The 19,148-nt window shown below is 44.7% G+C and overlaps 1 protein-coding gene across 1 annotated transcript in view; it reads right to left on the bottom strand.

Moving 5' to 3' along the window:
- The window catches only part of sptbn4b (spectrin, beta, non-erythrocytic 4b), a gene marked incomplete at both ends in the record, with an annotated part of 59,889 nt that extends 45,848 nt beyond the window's left edge, over positions 1-14,041 (bottom strand). Inside the window, 16 exons of the mRNA XM_080007525.1 lie at positions 441-655; positions 887-1,255; positions 1,976-2,125; positions 3,244-3,380; positions 4,058-4,208; positions 6,218-6,520; positions 6,715-6,873; positions 7,207-7,324; positions 7,439-7,626; positions 7,721-7,833; positions 7,985-8,100; positions 8,379-8,459; positions 8,679-8,770; positions 12,543-12,716; positions 13,250-13,401; positions 13,897-14,041. Of these exons, the coding sequence (XP_079863651.1) occupies positions 441-655; positions 887-1,255; positions 1,976-2,125; positions 3,244-3,380; positions 4,058-4,208; positions 6,218-6,520; positions 6,715-6,873; positions 7,207-7,324; positions 7,439-7,626; positions 7,721-7,833; positions 7,985-8,100; positions 8,379-8,459; positions 8,679-8,770; positions 12,543-12,716; positions 13,250-13,401; positions 13,897-14,041 (2,663 nt within the window). The remainder of the gene's footprint in view (positions 1-440; positions 656-886; positions 1,256-1,975; positions 2,126-3,243; positions 3,381-4,057; positions 4,209-6,217; positions 6,521-6,714; positions 6,874-7,206; positions 7,325-7,438; positions 7,627-7,720; positions 7,834-7,984; positions 8,101-8,378; positions 8,460-8,678; positions 8,771-12,542; positions 12,717-13,249; positions 13,402-13,896) is intronic.
- Between the last annotated feature and the right edge of the window lie 5,107 nt (positions 14,042-19,148).

Below are 19,148 nucleotides of genomic sequence, written 5' to 3'. Positions count from 1 at the left end.
AACAGTTGTACGAAGAAGATATAGAACATATAAAAGGCTGTATTTATTAGTTGTTAGTTGTTTATATTAGTTTGGAATTTCTTCTTCAATTCCCTATCTGTGCTCAAAGCAGATCTTCATACTGATGTTTACGGTTAGAATATGTAAAATATGTGTGTCAAACATGAAACACGTCCCTATCAGTGCCTCAAGATTACGAAAGGAAAGTTGAAAAAAGGTTTAAGGGTAGATACCATTTACAGTTTCAGTAGTTTTTTTTATACAAGCCTCCCACTACAACCACTGATTTCAATTACAATATCTTCCCTCACTATTTTACAGTTAATAGCAATAGATTCAAAATGATTGGACCCCCTCGGCCTCACCTAGCAGACCCATACCCCACATACTGCCCTGTAACTCCTCCTCTGCACTCCCTACGCTTCTCCCTCCGCCTTCACCTGTGCGCCACCACCTCCACATCCTCCAGCCTCTCGGGAACGTCCATCTTGTCCAGCCATTGCTCCTTCTCGTCGATCCATAGCTCACAGGCGTTGACCTCGCTGAACATGCGGTAGACGGCAAGGGCGTCATGAAGCCACTGCTGCCTCAGCACCGCCACCTCCGCCACCTCCGTATAGAGCTGCTCCGTCTCCCCCATACGCACCAGCACCTCCTGAGAAGTAAGGGATTGAATCGGAGAGGTGGAGAGCATAGATAGGAGAAAAGAGAAGTGAGAAAACAAGAGTCGAATAGAGGGCGGAGTAGAAAGAATGAAAGATGAGGAAAGAATGAGAGAAAGAAAAATTGGAGAATAATAATGAAAAGAGAGGAAAGGCAGAATAACGACTAAAGCAAAAAATAAAAATAAAATAATTCATCACTCCTCATCCTATTTTCTGCGAACCTCCTGCTCGCAGTACGGAAGTGGCAGCGCCACCATGTGTTTGCGCAGCGCCACCACATGGAGGCGGTGTTTGTCGATGGCCTCCCGCACGCCCCGGTGCTTCTTCAGCAGTGACTGGGTGGAGTACTCGTCGTGCCCAAAGTCCTCGCTGGAAACCAGGCGGTAGGTGTCCTGCAGCCAGGCCGCCACGTCGTCCATCTCCGTGGAGAACTGGAAGAAGTTGAGCGCCTCCTGGAGGTGGCCGAGACGCTGCGCTGCCTGGTCCTCCAGCCGCTTCCACTCGCCCTTCACCTCCATGATGTGCTCCTGGATCCCCGCTGTGCCGAAGCTCTTCTCGCTCAGGATCTGCTTGCCGCGCTTCATGGTGTTCTGGGGGATGGAAATAGATGAAATGGTGAAGGCTGAAAAAAATAGAAAGTTTCTGTTTTTCTACGATTTTTCTCAGACTCAGATTGACTTTGATGGTTTTAACTATGGCAGCTGTCCTGACCAGCATTGGGCCATTTCTTTTCATCAGTGATGCCCAAGATCACTCCCTTTATTTTTAATTCACAAGAATAACTTTTGTAGTCTTTTGGTGGGTCTCTAGTGTGTTGTGGAAATGGAAGAAAATACGCTATTGAAACCGGCAACTAGCCACAGAACTATAACGATTTTAAAACATTTGTTGACTTTAGGGAAGAAGATGTGGATTTTGAATTGAACTTGACCGCTTGAAAATTACCCAAATCAAAGGAAAGAGAAATTTTTTTTCATATCTCTACTCAAGTCTTACTTTGGAATAGATATGGCAGTTAAGACAAAACCAGTGAATAAATAATAATAATAATAATAATAATAATAATAAAATTACATTGATAAATAGGAAGGCAAACACATACACACAATTACACACCCACATACAGTTAACTTGCATAGACATTAAAACGCACACACATATCAAACAGAAACATAAAGACACACATAACCCCAACAGACATAGACACTCATTACACACTGATACACACTGCACAAGGACAAGCACCAAGTCAAGTGTGACCGCCAAACACACACTCACACACGCACACGCACATGCAGAGACATACACACCTGCAAGAGTGAGCGGTGAGCCAGCAGTTCCCCGGCCAGAGTCTTGTGCTTCTGCAGCAGTTTGAGGACGCTGCTCAGGTCCTTTCCGTAGCCCTGAGCCCCCAGGATGGAGCTCTTCTCCCGGATCCACACCTCCGACTCCTCCAGCTCCTAGTGGGCGGAAAACCAACAGAAGGCAGTTTTTATTTTATACTTAATGCAGAATAAAAAAAAAAAAATCAAAGAATAGTAGTAAATAGTAGTAGTAGTAATGATAATGATAATGCAATGAAAAACAAAGGAAAAACTAAATTAAGAGGGGGACACATGAATTCAAAAGGAAAATGCATTAACAATAAAAAAAGAGTAAAATAGAGTCGAGCAGACAATAAAACAAATCCCACAAATCAAACCCTGGATTAATCCAGTGCATCCGATAATCCATATCCGTTTCTTAACCCATTATCACAAACCTCTGTGAATGGCTGGAGAAGAATGATCCAAAATGCATCAGTGACATTTGTAAATTAGTGGGTTGGCAAAGTGAAACAACTCGACAAGCCGTTTGCCGGGGACGAATCACTGCGGTCATTACGCCGTCATTAAATTCACAGTTAATTCTGAAGCTCATTCAATAACATCAGTGAAACTTTCACAAAGTCATTTTTTTGGAATGGCTGAAAATGGTCTTCGTCTCCATTGGTTTAAACAAAACGAGCAAAATGGTTCACAATCGCTTTTCAAAAAAAAAAAAATGTGATTTTTGGGTCCACCCACCTCCCGAATCCCAATTTAACCCCTGATCATAGCAAGTACATACAACAATTAGGATTGGGGTTAGGGTTGTGAGTGCTGAGTGAATCCAATTAGCCGAGTCAAAAGTCAATGAGCCCAGAATATATTGAGCAAGAGCACGTCCAGACGTTTTGGGGGATATTGGCTTAAAACAAACACTGAGCTAAAACAGAACATGGAGGTTGATAGAGGATGTCAAGTGAGATCCCAATCGGGTAGTCCTGGGTGTCTACTCTTTTTAATATTTTTGCAATCTGCTTTATAAGTAATTTTCAGTTATTTATTTATAATTTTTTATATGGTTACATTTGTTGTTTACTGTGAACAAGCAGGAATAAAACACTGTTAAGATTGTGGAAACGCTTTTTGATGTCTCATCATTTAATAGAGTCTTTGGGAATAAATCGGCAATGAACAGCGAGAAAAAATAAAGGAAGAAGGGTTTTTCTGCCTGGGGCCCCCTCAGACGCTGACTCAGACTCCCCTCTTCCTACCTGAAAGAAGGCCCACAGCTGCCGTGACTCCTCCAGCTCGGCTCGTCTTTTGGCGGCGAGCTGTTTCAGCTCCTCCAGACAGGACGACACGTGGTTGACTCGGTTACAGATCACCTGCGGGTCACACGGCTGGTATCCTAGGAGAGGAAAAACAAGATCCAAGATTAACTTTTCCCATAATGTTATGTCAATATGTTATTGTTTAACGTTTGCTTCAATGCAATCTACCTGTGAGGACTGTCTCAGATCTTGATAATAATATGTACATGTTGTGTTTTCACTTGATATCAAAATCTTCTTGATGGAAGTGTATTAAAGGGAAAAATTGATTAGGGCTAATGGCTTTGACCTAGTTAGACCTGTTAAGCCTACTTAATGTAAGCGCTTGTGGTAATGACATTAAGTGTAACTGACGGAAGCCAAAACTATGGAGAAAAGAGACAGAGGTTGCAGTTACTTTACCTCCAGGCTGCATCAAATTATGCTCTTTTACAAAAAAAAAATCTCCAGCCAGAAGTTGGAGGGAATACTACAGTCAAGTGAGGCACTTTTGTTTATCACATTCGATGATCATTGGATCATGAATATAAAGCCAACTAAACGAAACCAAACATATCCAGGGTATACGGGTCTGATTTCTACTAGCTGTGGAGTGTTGAAATAAGATCTCATTCTCACATGTTAATTTGTGACCATGACATACTGTCATGTCATCAGGCTTCCACGTGCAAAAAGCCAAACATATCAAACCCTACTTCACTTACAGGGCTCAGTAACAATAACTGTCAGGCATGTTTAGTATGTGGACTCGTACCCTCTACGGTGCTGAATTTGAGTGCTGCAGCGTTGAGTGTCTCCACCCGCTCCGCCTGCACTGTGATGTCAGCCTCCTGCAGCGTGAGCTTCTGCAGCAGGTCATCCACCTCCAGCAGGTGCTTCCCAAAGTCCTTAGACAGCAGCTGGACCTGAGGGAGGGAGGGAGGGATGGATGGATGGATGGATGGATGGATGGATGGATGGAGAAATACAGAGAGGAGAAAAAAGGAGAGACAATGTTAGTTGACATAGAAAGAAGAGGGAAAATGGAAGGTAGGAGGGGTGTGGAGAGAAAAGGAAAGGAATGTGAAAGATAGATGAGAGGAAAGATAGAGAGGAGAGGAGGGGAGAGGAAGGGAGGGCTGAGGAGTAAAATGGGATCTTCGCCCCAGTAACTGAATTTAATTCCAATAAGAAAACAGTATCATGTTCAATTTCTCACCTTTATAACAAATAAAATTTCATGAAAGTCTGTTCAGAATTAAGCGAGTTGCAGTCGATGTTTTAGATAAGTCTGCATCTCCCAATACTCATTGTATTTGTTTACTAGCGGATCTGAGCGGATCTTGACTGCTCCAACACGGCGGACGTGCAGACGCATAGTGGCGACATTGGCTGTATCCACGTACCGTAAACCAATCATTGCGTTTCAGAATAAAACACAGCACTATGCTTGGGCAGATCGGCATCGGCCATCGATTGACATTGATGACAGACAATTTTATTTTATTTTTTATCCGCCAGGCAATATATGAGCATTGAAACGGTGCATAAGTGCAGTTTACTGTGTTCTGAAACTGGAGCGGGGGAGAGGGGAAGAGGGGGGAAGAGAGAGCGAGAGAGAGAGAGAGAGACAGAGGGAGAGGAAGAGGGAGAGAGAGATAGAGGGAGAGGGAGAGGGAGGGAGAGAGGGGCCAGAGGCTCTTCCCCCTCTCCGCTCAGAGCTCTCGAGTAACCACTGGTGATCGGATCTCACTTCTCTGCTCTACAGACCCGTGCAGAGACTTTAAAAGGGTCAGGTGCTCAAAAAAAAAAGAAAGGGCACATGGAGCCCAGCTCCGGTTCGAGGCATTTTGCATATTACACTATATATTATGCGTGTATATATATTATATTATATTATATTATGCATATCTTGCCCAGTCAGTCCGCTACCACGATGCCCATTCACGCTTAAAAACACATAAAAAGGACACCATGGGGTCCATGGGGCATCAAGGGGCACCCCCCCCCCCTGCCCCTCTGCATGTGCCTGCCGCTCCATATGAAACCTTGTGATCATGATAAAGCAATTTACAATATCATCTCATAGAGAAAAAATGTCTTACTTCAAACTACAACCTTACTCAGAGAATTGGAGCAGAGTTGTTTTTTTTGTTTCTCCTCCAGACCGGTGCAAGCCGGCTCCCGCGCATGTCTTATTATTTGACATCTATTTATTTTAGTTTGTTTCTTCTTAAATACACCTGATTTACCCGACCATCCCGTTCTGTCCCGTTCCAAAAAAACCTGTGCGTCCCCACTGTTGGGACAGTGGAGCCGCATGTCTCCACGTTGCTTTCCGTTGCTATAGGAATTAATTTAGTTAAAACTGGATGTTTTTGTGTAAATACTTTACTTGTCACATTACATTATGTTCTATGCGTGCAGACCCCCCCCAGCAATCGGTGACTGGAATTTTGCAGGATTGCCCAAGCCGACACAGCACACATCTCCATCTTCTTTTTACTCTGCATCAAGATTTATTATTTTGGTTACATTTTGCAAATGATCCGCTGTTCACATGCGAGGCGAACTGTGGGGGGCGACCCGTACGGATCACGGATCAACCACATTCCGTTACACCACTGCTCCTCTTACCTTTTTCATTCTACCATTCTTTTCCATTGTTGCAGAAACTTTCAGAAGTCATCGGGCGTCACACCCTTCGAATAGCTCTCTTTTATTTATTTATTTATAGAGATTATTAGCACAAAGAAAAAGATGTATCCGCATGTATTAACAGTATAGAAACAATTTTGTGATCACAGCTTTTATCTCCCTAGAGCATTTTCAAAGAAAATATGCATACACACAAAGCCACAAACACACACACACACACCCACACACACACACACACACACACACGCACATGCACACACACGCACACGCACACTACCTGCGTGTCCTCCATCCAATCGATCATGTAGACCATGTCCTGGAAGGTCTTCTGCAGGGCCAGGTTCTTCTCCAGCCGAACCTTCCTCCCCACCACCAACTCCTTCAGCAGACTCCACTGCCCCAGGATGTTCTCCTTGCGCGCGAGGATACGCCTGATGTCGTAGTATCCCTCCACCTCCACCTCGGTAGCGAGCTCCACAACCACGCTGATGCGCTCCTCGTATGAGGTGATGTCCGCCTCGATGGCCTCGTGCTTCTTCATGGCGGCCTCCACGGCGGGCAGGTCATAGCCAAAGTTGTCCTGAGAAAAGAGGATGAGAAAAGAGGCGGAGGCGAGGGAGGAAGAGGAGGAAGAGGGAAGAGGTAAAGAAAAAAGTGGAGAGAGAGACAGTGTGAAAGGAGAGGGACGTTCAAACTTTATAGTCGTTATTGTACATTTCTGGAAGGATCATCTTTCAGCCTCTCGCCACGGGCCTGGAGATCTGCGTCTCCTACCTGCGACACCAGCCTCTGGTTCTCATTGAGCCACGCCTGCCTCATGGTGGTCTTGTGGTCGAAGCGCTGGGCCAGAAGCTCCAGCTTCTCCTGGCGAATCAGCTCCTTGCGCAGCGCCACACCCCTCTCGTGCTCCGCCTTCTCCAGCCGCTCCCACGCCTGGGAGTGGTAAAAACACGCAAAGAAACAAAAGATTATGTACGCAAAGCCATGACAGACACACGAAACATGCACACACACACAAAACAGCTCTGTGTGATAGGATGATATATTTCCAAACTGATGTGCCTGATGTGTTTGATGTGGTTCAAAAAAAACTATGTAGAGTGTTCTTATGCGTTATTTGGTATCATTTACAATACTGAGAGTTATTAGTCATTGTAATTGAAGAAAACAAAAGACACAATTAACCGTAAATGTGTGTAAATAAAGGAGTCTGCTTGTGTGTGTCTGGGCCTGTGCATCAGGGGAGCGCCGGGTTTGGCCTTTCACCTTGTTGATGTCGGAGATGAGCTTCCCGTCGTGGGGAACGTACGGCTTCTGGTTGTTGGCTCTCAGTTTGCTCTGGATGGTGAAAAGAAGCACCTCCAGGTTCCCTTTTTCCTGAAACCTAGAGAGAAAGAGAGTGAAGGAATCCTTTATTTCCGCCTACGTAAAACAACAACACAGCAACACAATACGAAAGAGGTAGACACGGCTGAAGGATGTTAATGGGCGTACATACTTAATGGGCTTCTCGATGGTGCAGTAGGTGGTGAAGGCCTGCAGCTGCTGCTGAACTCCCGTCAGAGAGTTTGCAAACTTCTGGTTGCTGATGACGGCTATGGTCTTCTCGATCCAGTCCAGCAGATCTGAGGCCAGCGCTTCGTAGCGGTTTACAATCTTCTCTGCTTCAATGCAGTTGTCAAGCACCTGGGGGAGGTGGAGACAGAGAGACGGAATCAAGAATCTATCTGTGTCTATCTGATGTGTGTGATGTGTGTATGCGTGTGTATGTGTATGTTACCTTGCCGACCCTCTTGCCCTCCACGATGAGGGCCTTCATCTTGGAGAAGTAGTGGTAGTAGGAAACCACGTAGGTGATGATGGACTTCTCATCTGGGTTCTCTGTGTTCACATCTAGACAGAACGCCACAGGGCCAGAGGGAGTGAGAGCAGGATGGACTCCACAGGATTTAAACCAAGAAAGCGAAAGCAGACACGGTGGTGGGCCGTTCCATGTGGACTTCAACCGCCTCAATTAAATAAAGAAAAAAAAATTGAAATTAACCTTCGGGGTCGAGGAGTTTGGTGAGGCCCAGGTTCTGCTCAGCGATGTTGAAGGCCTGCTGAAGGTTGTGGGTGGCGTTGGACCGCGTCAGCTTGTGGAATTCTATCAAGTCTGGCCTGGAGCACACAAATGGATTGAACAGTTAGTGTTGGAGTGTGTGCGTGCGTGCGTGCGTGCGTGCGTGCGTGCGTGCGTGCATGTGTGATGGAGATACAGGCTGATGGTATGTGTGCAGGTGTGTCGACGGGGGATTTGCACGCAAAGATGTGATCTGAGCAGCCGGATACAAAGTTTTGGCAATTAAATGTGCATAAATATGCTTTCTAGCCTGAGTCGGCATATGCATAATTGAAAGCCAGCATGTGCCTCTGTGAGCTAGCGCTAGCTACAGTACCTGTGTCTGTGTATGAGGGCATTGAAGGCCAGGCCGTCCCTCCAGCAGGTCGTGAAATTCTGGATGTTCACCTCGGGATACCTTGATAAAAGAAACACACAGGGTTTGGGGTCAGGGGTCACTTCTACATCAGCAGTGTAAAATCATGATGGCTACGTGTATCTGCTTCACGGAGGCTGATCTAATATGATGTCATCTGATTTTAATCTAATCCAATATTAATCTGCTCCAATATCATCTGATGGAATCCAATCTTCTCTGGTTTCCTCAGGTTTCTGTCTGTTCCGCTGCGTCACTCACCCGGCCGTCTTCATCTGGCACCAGAGCAGCAGGGCATCCTTGGCCGAGCGCGTTTCTCTATTGTCCTCCGTTTCTATCTTGATCACCTGGATCTGAAGGACACAAACACACACGTGTGGAGAGACGTCGGTTCAAGGGCCCAGTGATCAGGTAGGGGAGTAGTAGTAGTTGACTGGACATTATGGATCGGCCAATCCGTCTAAATCAGAGGACGTCTGACGCTCTAATATTGTGTCCGCCTTTGTCTCAGAGCTCCCTGATAGCATCAAACTACAAAGCCTGGTGATGCAGCACATGCCGCTCCGTCTGAGCACTCTAGAGCAATCTATAGGTCCTAAGGTTTCAATTTCCCATTTTGAAAAATCCTGACCCTCTTAGTGTGGCCAGCGCAAATGTGGAATATGCTTCCATTCATTAGTTGCCAACAAAGGCTAAATCTACAGCTGCCGACAGCCGTGACCGTGGTATGAAGAGGTGTGATGAAATGCAGATGTTTAGTGAGTGTCTGTGGAACATCCATCGGTCGTCAACACGCTGCCTGATGACCGATGGCAGTGACAGCCATTCGACCCATCACATCACACTGACATGATGCAAGTTAATTGGGGACGTGACACGATGGAATCAGCTGCTACCCAAACATCAGATCCACACATGTACACATTGTACTCTCACGCACACGCGCGCGCGCACGCACATGAAAAGAGATAGTCACAGGCACAGCAATGCACAAACACACACGACGCATGTGTCTAATGATACTGGGCAGAGGAAATAAGGTTAAATAAGGACTTTGTTCTCTGTCTTGGAAACAAATGTGATCGTACTAATACTCAACACATTTTATATTTTTCTTTGTTTTATTATCATTGTGATGTGTCATCAACATTTCTGTTCTACATTTTGTCTGTTATCCACTCTCCCTGCTCTCCTGCATCTGTCCGTCTTTCCTGTGCGAAAACTGTGACGCTAGTAGGTTAGCTTGACTCTAAAATGAGCCATGTAAGCCGTGTGTTTATCTATCCTCTTCATGTGTCCCGGGACATTTCAGCGCCTGTCTGGATTCCCTAATTCACTGCGTGAATTCATAGATCCAGTGGAATCTACAGATTGACGTGTGTTGCCCATCGATCCAGAATCGCACCAAAGGAACGTAAACGGCAAGCCGGCGACGTGCGTCAGGTTCGCAAACACGGACGCGCAAAGAGATGGACACGCACACGCACACACACACACACGCACTCGTTCGCTGAGCACGCAGCACGGACGCGCCGCTAAAAACACGCCGTGATTGAAGTCACCTCAAATAACAGCCTGTGTTGTTATTTGCTTTTGGTGTCTGTAGACACAAAACAATTACCTCTTACTTTCCCTTCCCCTTTGTCCCCCTCTTTGTTTCCTCCTTTCATCCCCCTCATAATTCCCTCTCCTTCGCTCGCCCTCTCCCTCGCTTTCTCCTCCCATCCCCACCGCGCTCAGGCTGTGCTGGGACTGCAGAGGCCGGGCCCTGTCTGCTGACGGGGCAAAGCATGTCTGACTTTCATCGGCGAGAGTGAGAGAGAGAGAGAAAGACGGAGAGAGGGACAGCGAGAGGTGGGAGAGAGGGCAAGAGAGGGGGGGGGGGTAGGAAGAGAAAGAGGGAGAAAGAGAGAGAGAGTGGGAAGAAAGAAAATTACACAAAAAACATCTATTCATCTATTTATCCATCTCAGTATGTCTGCTTCTCCTTTGTTCAGTCTTTCAAAGTCTCTCTCTCTCTCTCTCTCTCTCTCTCTCTCTCTCTCTCTCTCTCTCTCTCTCTCCTTCATCACTTCTTCATCATCCTGGTTTGAGTACTGGGCTCCGGCTCCACACCCAGTCCTCTTTTTCTTGTATTGTGAAAGTGTGCCTCGCCCCTGACTCGCTCCTTATCGCCTTGTCAGCCAGACATGCAAACCTAGTAACGTGCAGACACACACCCACACACACACACACACACACACACACGCAAACACCAGCACCCATGCACGCCCACGCCCACACACACACACACACACACACACACACACACACACACACACACACACACACACACACACACACACACACACACACACACACACACACTCTTTTGTACCACTCTGGGGTTTTTTTTTCCATCGCATGCAAAATTGATGAGAGCATCGACTGGTGGCACTCGGGAGCCGCTTGGCCGGGACTCCAGCCGAGCTCACCGCTGGAGGTGGGGACGCTGCAGGGCGGAGCAAACTGCTCATTATGTAGATCACCTCTGATAAACACAGCGGATACATGTTGTTACGTGTCCTCCGTCAAGTGAGCACGCATGTCCGTGGCTTTGGTTTAAGTCGATCTTTTAAAGGTTTTAAACGCGCTCGACGAAAAACAACAAAAAAACGACGTCAGCAGGCAACCAAGAGCAAAATCAATTAGACAATTTTACATGGGAGTTACAGTAATGGGGACTCAGGGGGGGGTTCCCGTGAAGGACTTTGAGTGTCAGAAGAATTTTTTTTTTTTAAATTTCTCTCAGAAGTCAGGCCAGGGGTGCATCGTATCAGTAGATTCAATGCAGACCACAACCTATTCTTTAAGACAAACTTTGAATTCACAAAACTATGATCTTCATGCCTGTGGTATAGTTGTATGTCAAAAGCGTTTTGGAACAGAACAACAACAAGCGCAAAACAACAGAGTGAATGCAGTGCTAGTATTGGGAAACATTTGGCTCTGTGACTCACGTTAGTTCCTCTTACTCCCGGACCCACGTCGCCTTTCTAACGTGCCGAATGCCAGCCTCAGAGTTAGATTCGTATCATAGCTTTAGAATAAGTGCAGCCAATTTGGTTAACCACTGTGTAATGTGGAGTGATAATGAAGCTATAGCACTGCGACGCTGAGTCCCATGAGATGGTTATTAGGGGACGTTGTTACAGACGGCCTGAATAACGCTAAACAAGCGTTTCACTGTGGCACTGGAGCGTAATGGAGACGGAGCCCTGGGCTGCTGCTGCACTTACATGGAGGGAACAGATCCTGTAGCACCGCTAGGGCCTCGTGGGGGGGTGTGTATGATAGAAAGAGATGGAGATGGGAGAGAGAGAGAGAGAGAGAGAGAGAGAGAGAGAGAGAGAGAGAGAGAGAGAGAGATACCTTGAAGGTACTTACACTGTGCATGTCAGCATGTGAGCACATACTGTGCATGCAGATGTGAGAGAAATAGATAGATAGATAGATAGATAGATAGATAGATAGATAGATAGATAGATAGATAGATAGATAGATAGATAGATAGATAGATAGATAGATAGATAGATAGATAGATAGATAGATAGATAGATAGATAGATAGATAGATAGATAGATAGATAGATAGATAGACAGATAGATAGATAGATAGATAGATAGATAGATAGATAGATAGATAGATAGATAGATAGATAGATAGATAGATACATAGATAGATAGATAGATAGATAGATAGATAGATAGATAGATAGATAGATAGATAGACAGATAGATAGATAGATAGAGCGACTAAATCTGTGTTGGAATTCTTCTGTTTATAGCGTCACAAAATATGGGGAATAAAGTGAAATCGGAAGTGATTAATGTATTTGATGTGTGCGTGTGTGTTTCTGCATTCGTTTTTATCTGTTATTATCTGTTCTTATATTCAAGTTTATTTTTTCTACAGGCAGTACAAAAGCTATTTCAAGCACAATATGTAAATTGTAAAAATATATAAAATAAAACAATATACAATAAAGACAAAAACTGTGTGATCCAGGTAGTGGTGGTAGATTGACTGTGGATAAGTGATGTTTCCAGATACATGTTTCTGTCATTTGTTGCTATGTTGAATCACCTGGAAGCGTAGGATGATGGTCCAGATGAGACCCAGCGTGAGGCGATGGTTGCCATCGACGATGTCGTGGGAGCCAACGTTCTCCAGGTGGACTCTCTGCTCCTTGAGGAACTGCAGGGCTTTGTCCACATTCTCCAGGCAGTGGATCCGCATGCGGCCCCGCGTGGGTCGTGGCTGGAGGACAGTAAGATAAATTTATATATATTTATATTTATATAAACTGTGTAAATATACAGTATATATATATATATATATATATATATATATATATTTATATTTATATAAACTGTGTAAATATACAGTATATATATATATATATATATATATATATACATATATATATATATATATATTGGTGGCAGGGTGCGCCATTCCCGGCAAAAATGCACTGATTGGGCAAATCAGAAGTTGAAAGGAAGCTGAGGTGAATCTGATGAAGCAGCGTAGCTAGTGGTGGTCGGTAAACTATCGATATGGACGAACATTCACACCTCGGATTAAAAAAATATCCCCACGGCCTCAAGTGACCAAGAAAAATGATATCCATCGGAAGAAGGCATCATTTGGAGAAAAAGAGAGTGACCGGCTTGAGAAAAGTTGAGGGGGAACCCGGATGTTGAAAAAATAAAAAAATGAAAAAAAAGAAATAAAAAGAAAGCCGCCGTGTTGTGCTATGCTGCTGTGTGTGTGTATGCGTGTGCACCCACCAGTAGCTCTCCGCTGAGGACCTCCAGCAGCCTGGTGAGCATGTATCCGTCTCTCAGGTCGTTGTAAAGGTCTGCGATGCGACAGGAAACCCTTGACAGGTGCGAGTTGACCCACTTAGTGAAGGTCTTTTTCTGCACCGCATCTCGCTCGTCTGGAGGGGCCGATAAGATAGATAGATGGGAAAATTGGATTGTAAAAAAAATAAAAAACTTTAATATTAAAATGCAGGGGGAAAGAAAGAAAGAAAGGAACAAATGCGTGGTCTTTTAAAAGGAGATAACCCTGCAGGAATAAGAAAAGTTGTGGTCACATCTCCTCCCGTTGAGGCGGCTTTCATCCTCCTTTTGAGATTTATTTAAACCTGCATAATCTTTCAGGAAAGATACAATTGTTCCCATTAAAACATTTTTTTTTTCTCCCAAAAAAAGGAAGCCCTGCGAGAGGGATTAGGATATTCCCACTCGCTGACTCCTACATCTTACCAATGGCGATAAGCACCATTTCAATGAGGATAATCATAATTATATAAGCTTGGATTCGTTAGTTGGGGACACTCCACTTCACAGGGACTCGGTGTGGGTCGGTGTGGGCGTGGGACGTACGTCTTCTACGCGTCTCCGTGATGTACGGGTGTGAGTTCCCTCACCTGCTAAAGCCTTGATGCGGGAGCACTCGAACAGCTTGGCGCTGGTGCATTCCGTCTCCCAGAGCCCGGAGCTGATCGGCCGGTTGTTGTTGTTGAGCTGGCGCTGGGCTTCGGCGTTGTCCAGGTCTGGGGAGGCATTGGCCATCTCGCCCGACACCCTGCGATCCACACACACACACACACACACACACACACACACACACACACACACACACACACACACACACACACACACACACACACACACACACACACACACACACACACACACACACACACACAAATAAGGTCAGACATAGTGTCATGTCCATCAATATGTACCTACATATAGGCAGATTGAAAGCTCTGTTTAATCGGGTGCCCTCACTGAGATTGGAATCGCTTTCAGAAGAGAGACCCGAGAACAAAATCTATGAATGCACAAAGAAAAGGACGAACATAAAGCACACGATCACAACCCTGAAGCGTCCGAAATCAGTGAACGTACACTGACACAATTTGAAAAGAATCCGAGCTGGGGAGGTGACTCAAGACTGAAAATAGTTAATCTACAGCAGAGTTATCACTGATAGAAAAGTAGTTTTTGTGAACTTAAAGCTCCTTGACAAAAGTGGCGAGCTCCAGCGAACATATGAACAAGTAAAAAATAAGTAACTTCTTAAAAGTGACTTGACTTTCTGAATAGTTTAACCACCAGACTCTACTGGAAACTGTAGTTAAACAACGTCTTCTTCTACTTGGAGCTTCACTACTCCACCAGCGCTGGAAAACCATCGCTGGCATCATTAAGTACGTCAGCAACTAAGAATTTAAAGGAACCAAACGGGAGGAGGAGTATGAAACTGGAAGGCCGTCTTTCCAAGTCCACGTTCTTTCCTAGTTCTGTGTATAAGCTTTCATGTGCAACCAGTGAAACAATCTCACTCATTGTGATAAGAATTTTATATATATATATATATTAACGTGAACTCTTGTACGATGTATGTGTACTCGGTTTATCCTTCCCAAGGCTAAGTAGAGTTCATGCCGTAAAAAGGACGTCAACTATTCACTTTCTGTGCCGTAAAGAGGAGGATGGGAACCTCAAAAGATAGTCGGTCTGATCAACGCAGGAGCATCTGCTGACCTTCATCCCAGCGGCTCCTCAGTTTCTCCACTCCAACACACGCACACACACACACACACACACACACACACACACACACACACACACACACACACACACACACACACACACACACACACACACACACACACACACACACACACACACACACTCACACACACACTCACACACACAAGTACCAACATCATACTGGCTATGAAAAGGCTTTACAAAGAGCTATTATTACAAGTAGGCATGGACTGACGCTGAAAGCTGGTGTTGGGTGTCGGTCTGATTCAAGGCTCATCCAACACGTCAGATATCAGAGAGAAGCAACATGATTCTCTGCTTTTTTTGAGGCCTAGAAGCGTGCACGTCTCCTGGGTAAAACAAATCTATCATATGTCAATCATTATTCTCTAATGACCGTAAACTAACGGTCTAAATCAACACTGTCCAATGAAAGTAACAGGCCAGTGCTTGTGAGCTTCAGAATCAGTATCAAAACTGACACAGTGGCTTTGTTCCACTATATGTCATTAAATGTTTTTTTTAAATCACATTTCATTATACTACAGTATTTTTACAATCATTGCACTATAGATGATAATTACTCTTCATCTATCACACTACTTTCATTGTATTATATACTATGTGTATAATTACTGCACAATGTATAATAACAACCTTTTCTATTTATTATTTAACAACGTGTTTTATTGTATTTTATTGTCCTGTGATGTGTGCAGGAAGGTGCTGTTGTGACAATTAAATTTCCCTCAGGATTAATTAAAGTATTTCTTATTCCTATTCTCATTCAAATGTAGTCCAGTTATTACAAAAATCTAAATTTAAAATCCATGCACACAGCCAAAGCCGCCATCCGAAAAACAGTCCTGTGTAGGCTATTACAGTACTAAAAATACGTTTCCCATTCATGAATCATACAGCACCTCTCTGAGCTCCACATCTGGACCTTTTACAATATGGAACCTATTAATAGAGTTTCAAATCGATGAGTCATAGCGTGGTTAAAAATAGACAGTAAAATTTACTTGGCTGTTTTGCCAGTGACAGCTCAAAGAATATGCCCAAAAATAACTTTCCCTTCATGGAGTTGTGAATAGCAAACGAAATGCAGGATCACATTTTTGTTCCCACATCGGTCGCCTCAATCCAATTCAATTAAGTTGTTAAAAAAATAATTAAAAGGCAGTATTTTCAAACACCTCTCCAATTAAAGGACCCCCTCACGACCTCATAAACTTTGGAAATGACAATGTCACTGTGTATGCTGTTACAAGCAATGAAGCAACTGCAATGAAGCAACTGAGCAAGTAATGCCGCTCATTGAACTATATAAGTATGGATTGTAACCCTGACACCTTTGTATGTGAAAAAGTGTGACTATGATATAGGAGAGAAAATTGAGAAAAGCAAATAAAATACAGGCAGAAGACAGAGGAAGAGAGAGATTTAAAAAATGAGGGAAGAGGAGGAGAGCCGAGAGAGGAGAGGGTGGTGTCCAGGGAATGATGCGTGGCTAATTGGAGCCCAAGTGACGGTTATTAATATTCTGTTGTTCCACCGTACGTGTCCTGTCAAAACACAGGGCTACTACTGCAGATGCAGCTGAAAAATTACAATGCTGCATCTTTTTTTTTTGTTTTTAATCCCACCACTATATGAAATGCCTTGAAATGAATAAAAAAAATTCACCAAATATATATATATATTGGAAAGTATCAAAAATGATCAAATCATATTTACATATGATGCAGATTTTCTTTGTGTGGTCAGGGGGCCCATATGGATTTCCTCTGGGCAGCTCAAAAGAACACACACATCTACCCCCCTCTCACATCTCTCCTTTCTCTCTTTCTCTTCAGCCCCCTCCTCTGCTTCCCCTCCCCCATATCTCCATCTCACCACACACCACACACACACACACACACACACACACACACACACACACACACACACACACACACACACACACACACACACACACACACACACACAACCACACACATACACAGCAAAAACTGCTTCACACAATGGATTGAAGGCTATCAGTCAAAAGCAGCAACATGTTTGCAAAATGGAAAATCATCATAATAATCATAATTGTTATTATTATTATCATCATTATTAGTATCTTAAAAATAATTAGCGTTATGGTGTATGTAGTAGTAGTATAAGAAGTAATAGTATTAAGTAGTAATAGTATTAAAAATAAGAGTAAAATTATTTCTGTGAATATTAGTACATTGGGTGTATACATGTGTGCATGCCTAAGATTTTAATAAATTATCCAGGATTCAATTATAAACCATGGATTATGGGTTTATTGGATTAAGATTAAGATTAAATGTTAAAAAAGAGAAGCGTGTGTGTAATTGAAAGTGCACCTCCCTCCACATCTCCCCCTGTCACATCCCCTTTCAAGTCCATGCGTTGGTGCTGCAGGGTTGCCAGTTCAGTCTGCTGAGTTTTGTTGACACTCAGGTTCTGGCTCGAGGAAGTTTGTGACTGGCAACCCCCCCAAAATACTTTAAGCAGAATAAAAATAGTTCCCAATGTAGCTCCATTCAAAACAACTAAAACAACCTTGCAACCTTGTTTTAAGGTTTTTCTTTTTACTTGTTGCGAAGACGCTTTTGGGGGGCCGGAAGGCGTATTTTCTTAATTTCACAAGAGCAAGGCTAGTTGATTCCATCCGCAGCCTTGTATTGAGCTAACATGGTTGGCCTGCGCCCCATCACTATCTCGGTTCCAGACACACAGGGATGACAAAAGCAATAGTGACGTTCTCGTCTGGGTCAGGACAAGAGCGACGAAAAATGTAATCCCCCAAAACCGAGAGCGTCCCTTTACCCTTGCCCCTTGACATTTCAATCTATTTCTTTCCATTCCTGTCCTCTTTCCCCATCTCCCTTTCTCCCCCACCTCCTTGGTTTCCCCCCACTTCTCTTTTTTCCCCTCCCTCCCTCCCCTCCTCAGCCCTTCCATACTCCCCCGCGACACCGCGTCCTGGCTGCCGTGGACGGCGCTGTTATTTTACGCCGCTGAAACGCAACAACAGCGTAGCTGTGCGGAGTAAATGTCAACGCTCCCCGCGAGACGGAGAGAGGACGTCCCCGCCGGGACATGTTGGGCGCCACTATAGCTTCCTCCCACAGATAGAGCAGACCGTCTGAGGAAAGGTGCACCTGCCGCTTTGGTGATTAGCTTTTTTGGGGAGAGATGGGGAAAAATACACGCTGTAAGCGCTGTGGCCTTCCGGTTAACAAAAAACGTGTTTTACGTTTGGAGATGAGGCGCTGTCATTTAAAGATTGTTTTTTTGTGGGTTTTTTCTCGCAGCTCTCTCTCTCTCCTCGTCAAGCAAAACACCGCACCACACCCGGACACGCCTAGCGGAGCTGCATGCAGGCCTTGAATCCAAAGCTGCATTCACACATGCACTGTAAAGCTGAAATTATCCGGACATTACCTGGATGAGCTGTATGTGTGAACGCAAATGTCCAAATAATTTGACCCGGACAATGTCCGGCCGCGTTCCGGGACCTGGACCGATGCCTTCCCCTGGTCCAATCTCTCCAAGATTTTGCACAGATCCCGGGGGGGACTAGAGCTATGGCCAGCCCCTGGTCTGGAGCTTCTAGCCCCCCGGGAATGAGCCAGTCCTCGCGATTATGTCCGGGCGCATTCCGGGACCCAGACGCCCATACTTGTATCCAATATCTCATATCTTTGCTGAGACAAAATTAAAGTTTCCCCAACAGAGACAATAAAAGTGCACTCGCACTCACTGTGAGGGACGTGAGTGGAGGCGCAAGACTGTACGGCCAAATAGCTCAGGTATGTCTTTAATAGGACAATGAAATGAGACATGGAAAGAAAATCGGAGAACATGGTGAAATGTCACTTTTCTTATTTCTAGCGTGTGTTGCTAGCTTGTTTCTAGTGTGTGTGTGTGTGTCTGTGTGTGTGTGTGTGTGTGTGTGTGTGTGTGTCCTTTGCTCTCCTTGCCTAGGTCCTTGCCTGATTTCAGCCACCTGGTGTCTGTCAATCAACTCGGCTCCCGGCGACTCTCATGCACTTGTTTGTGTGAGCGCCTGTGTACATATGTCGGCGTGTTGTGC

The sequence above is a fragment of the Zeus faber genome (assembly GCF_960531495.2).
Source record: "Zeus faber genome assembly, chromosome: 9".
In the NCBI taxonomy this organism is placed as follows: domain Eukaryota; kingdom Metazoa; phylum Chordata; class Actinopteri; order Zeiformes; family Zeidae; genus Zeus; species Zeus faber.
Note: the sequence above shows the minus strand (reverse complement) of the source record. Positions and strands in the feature narration are given on the sequence as shown.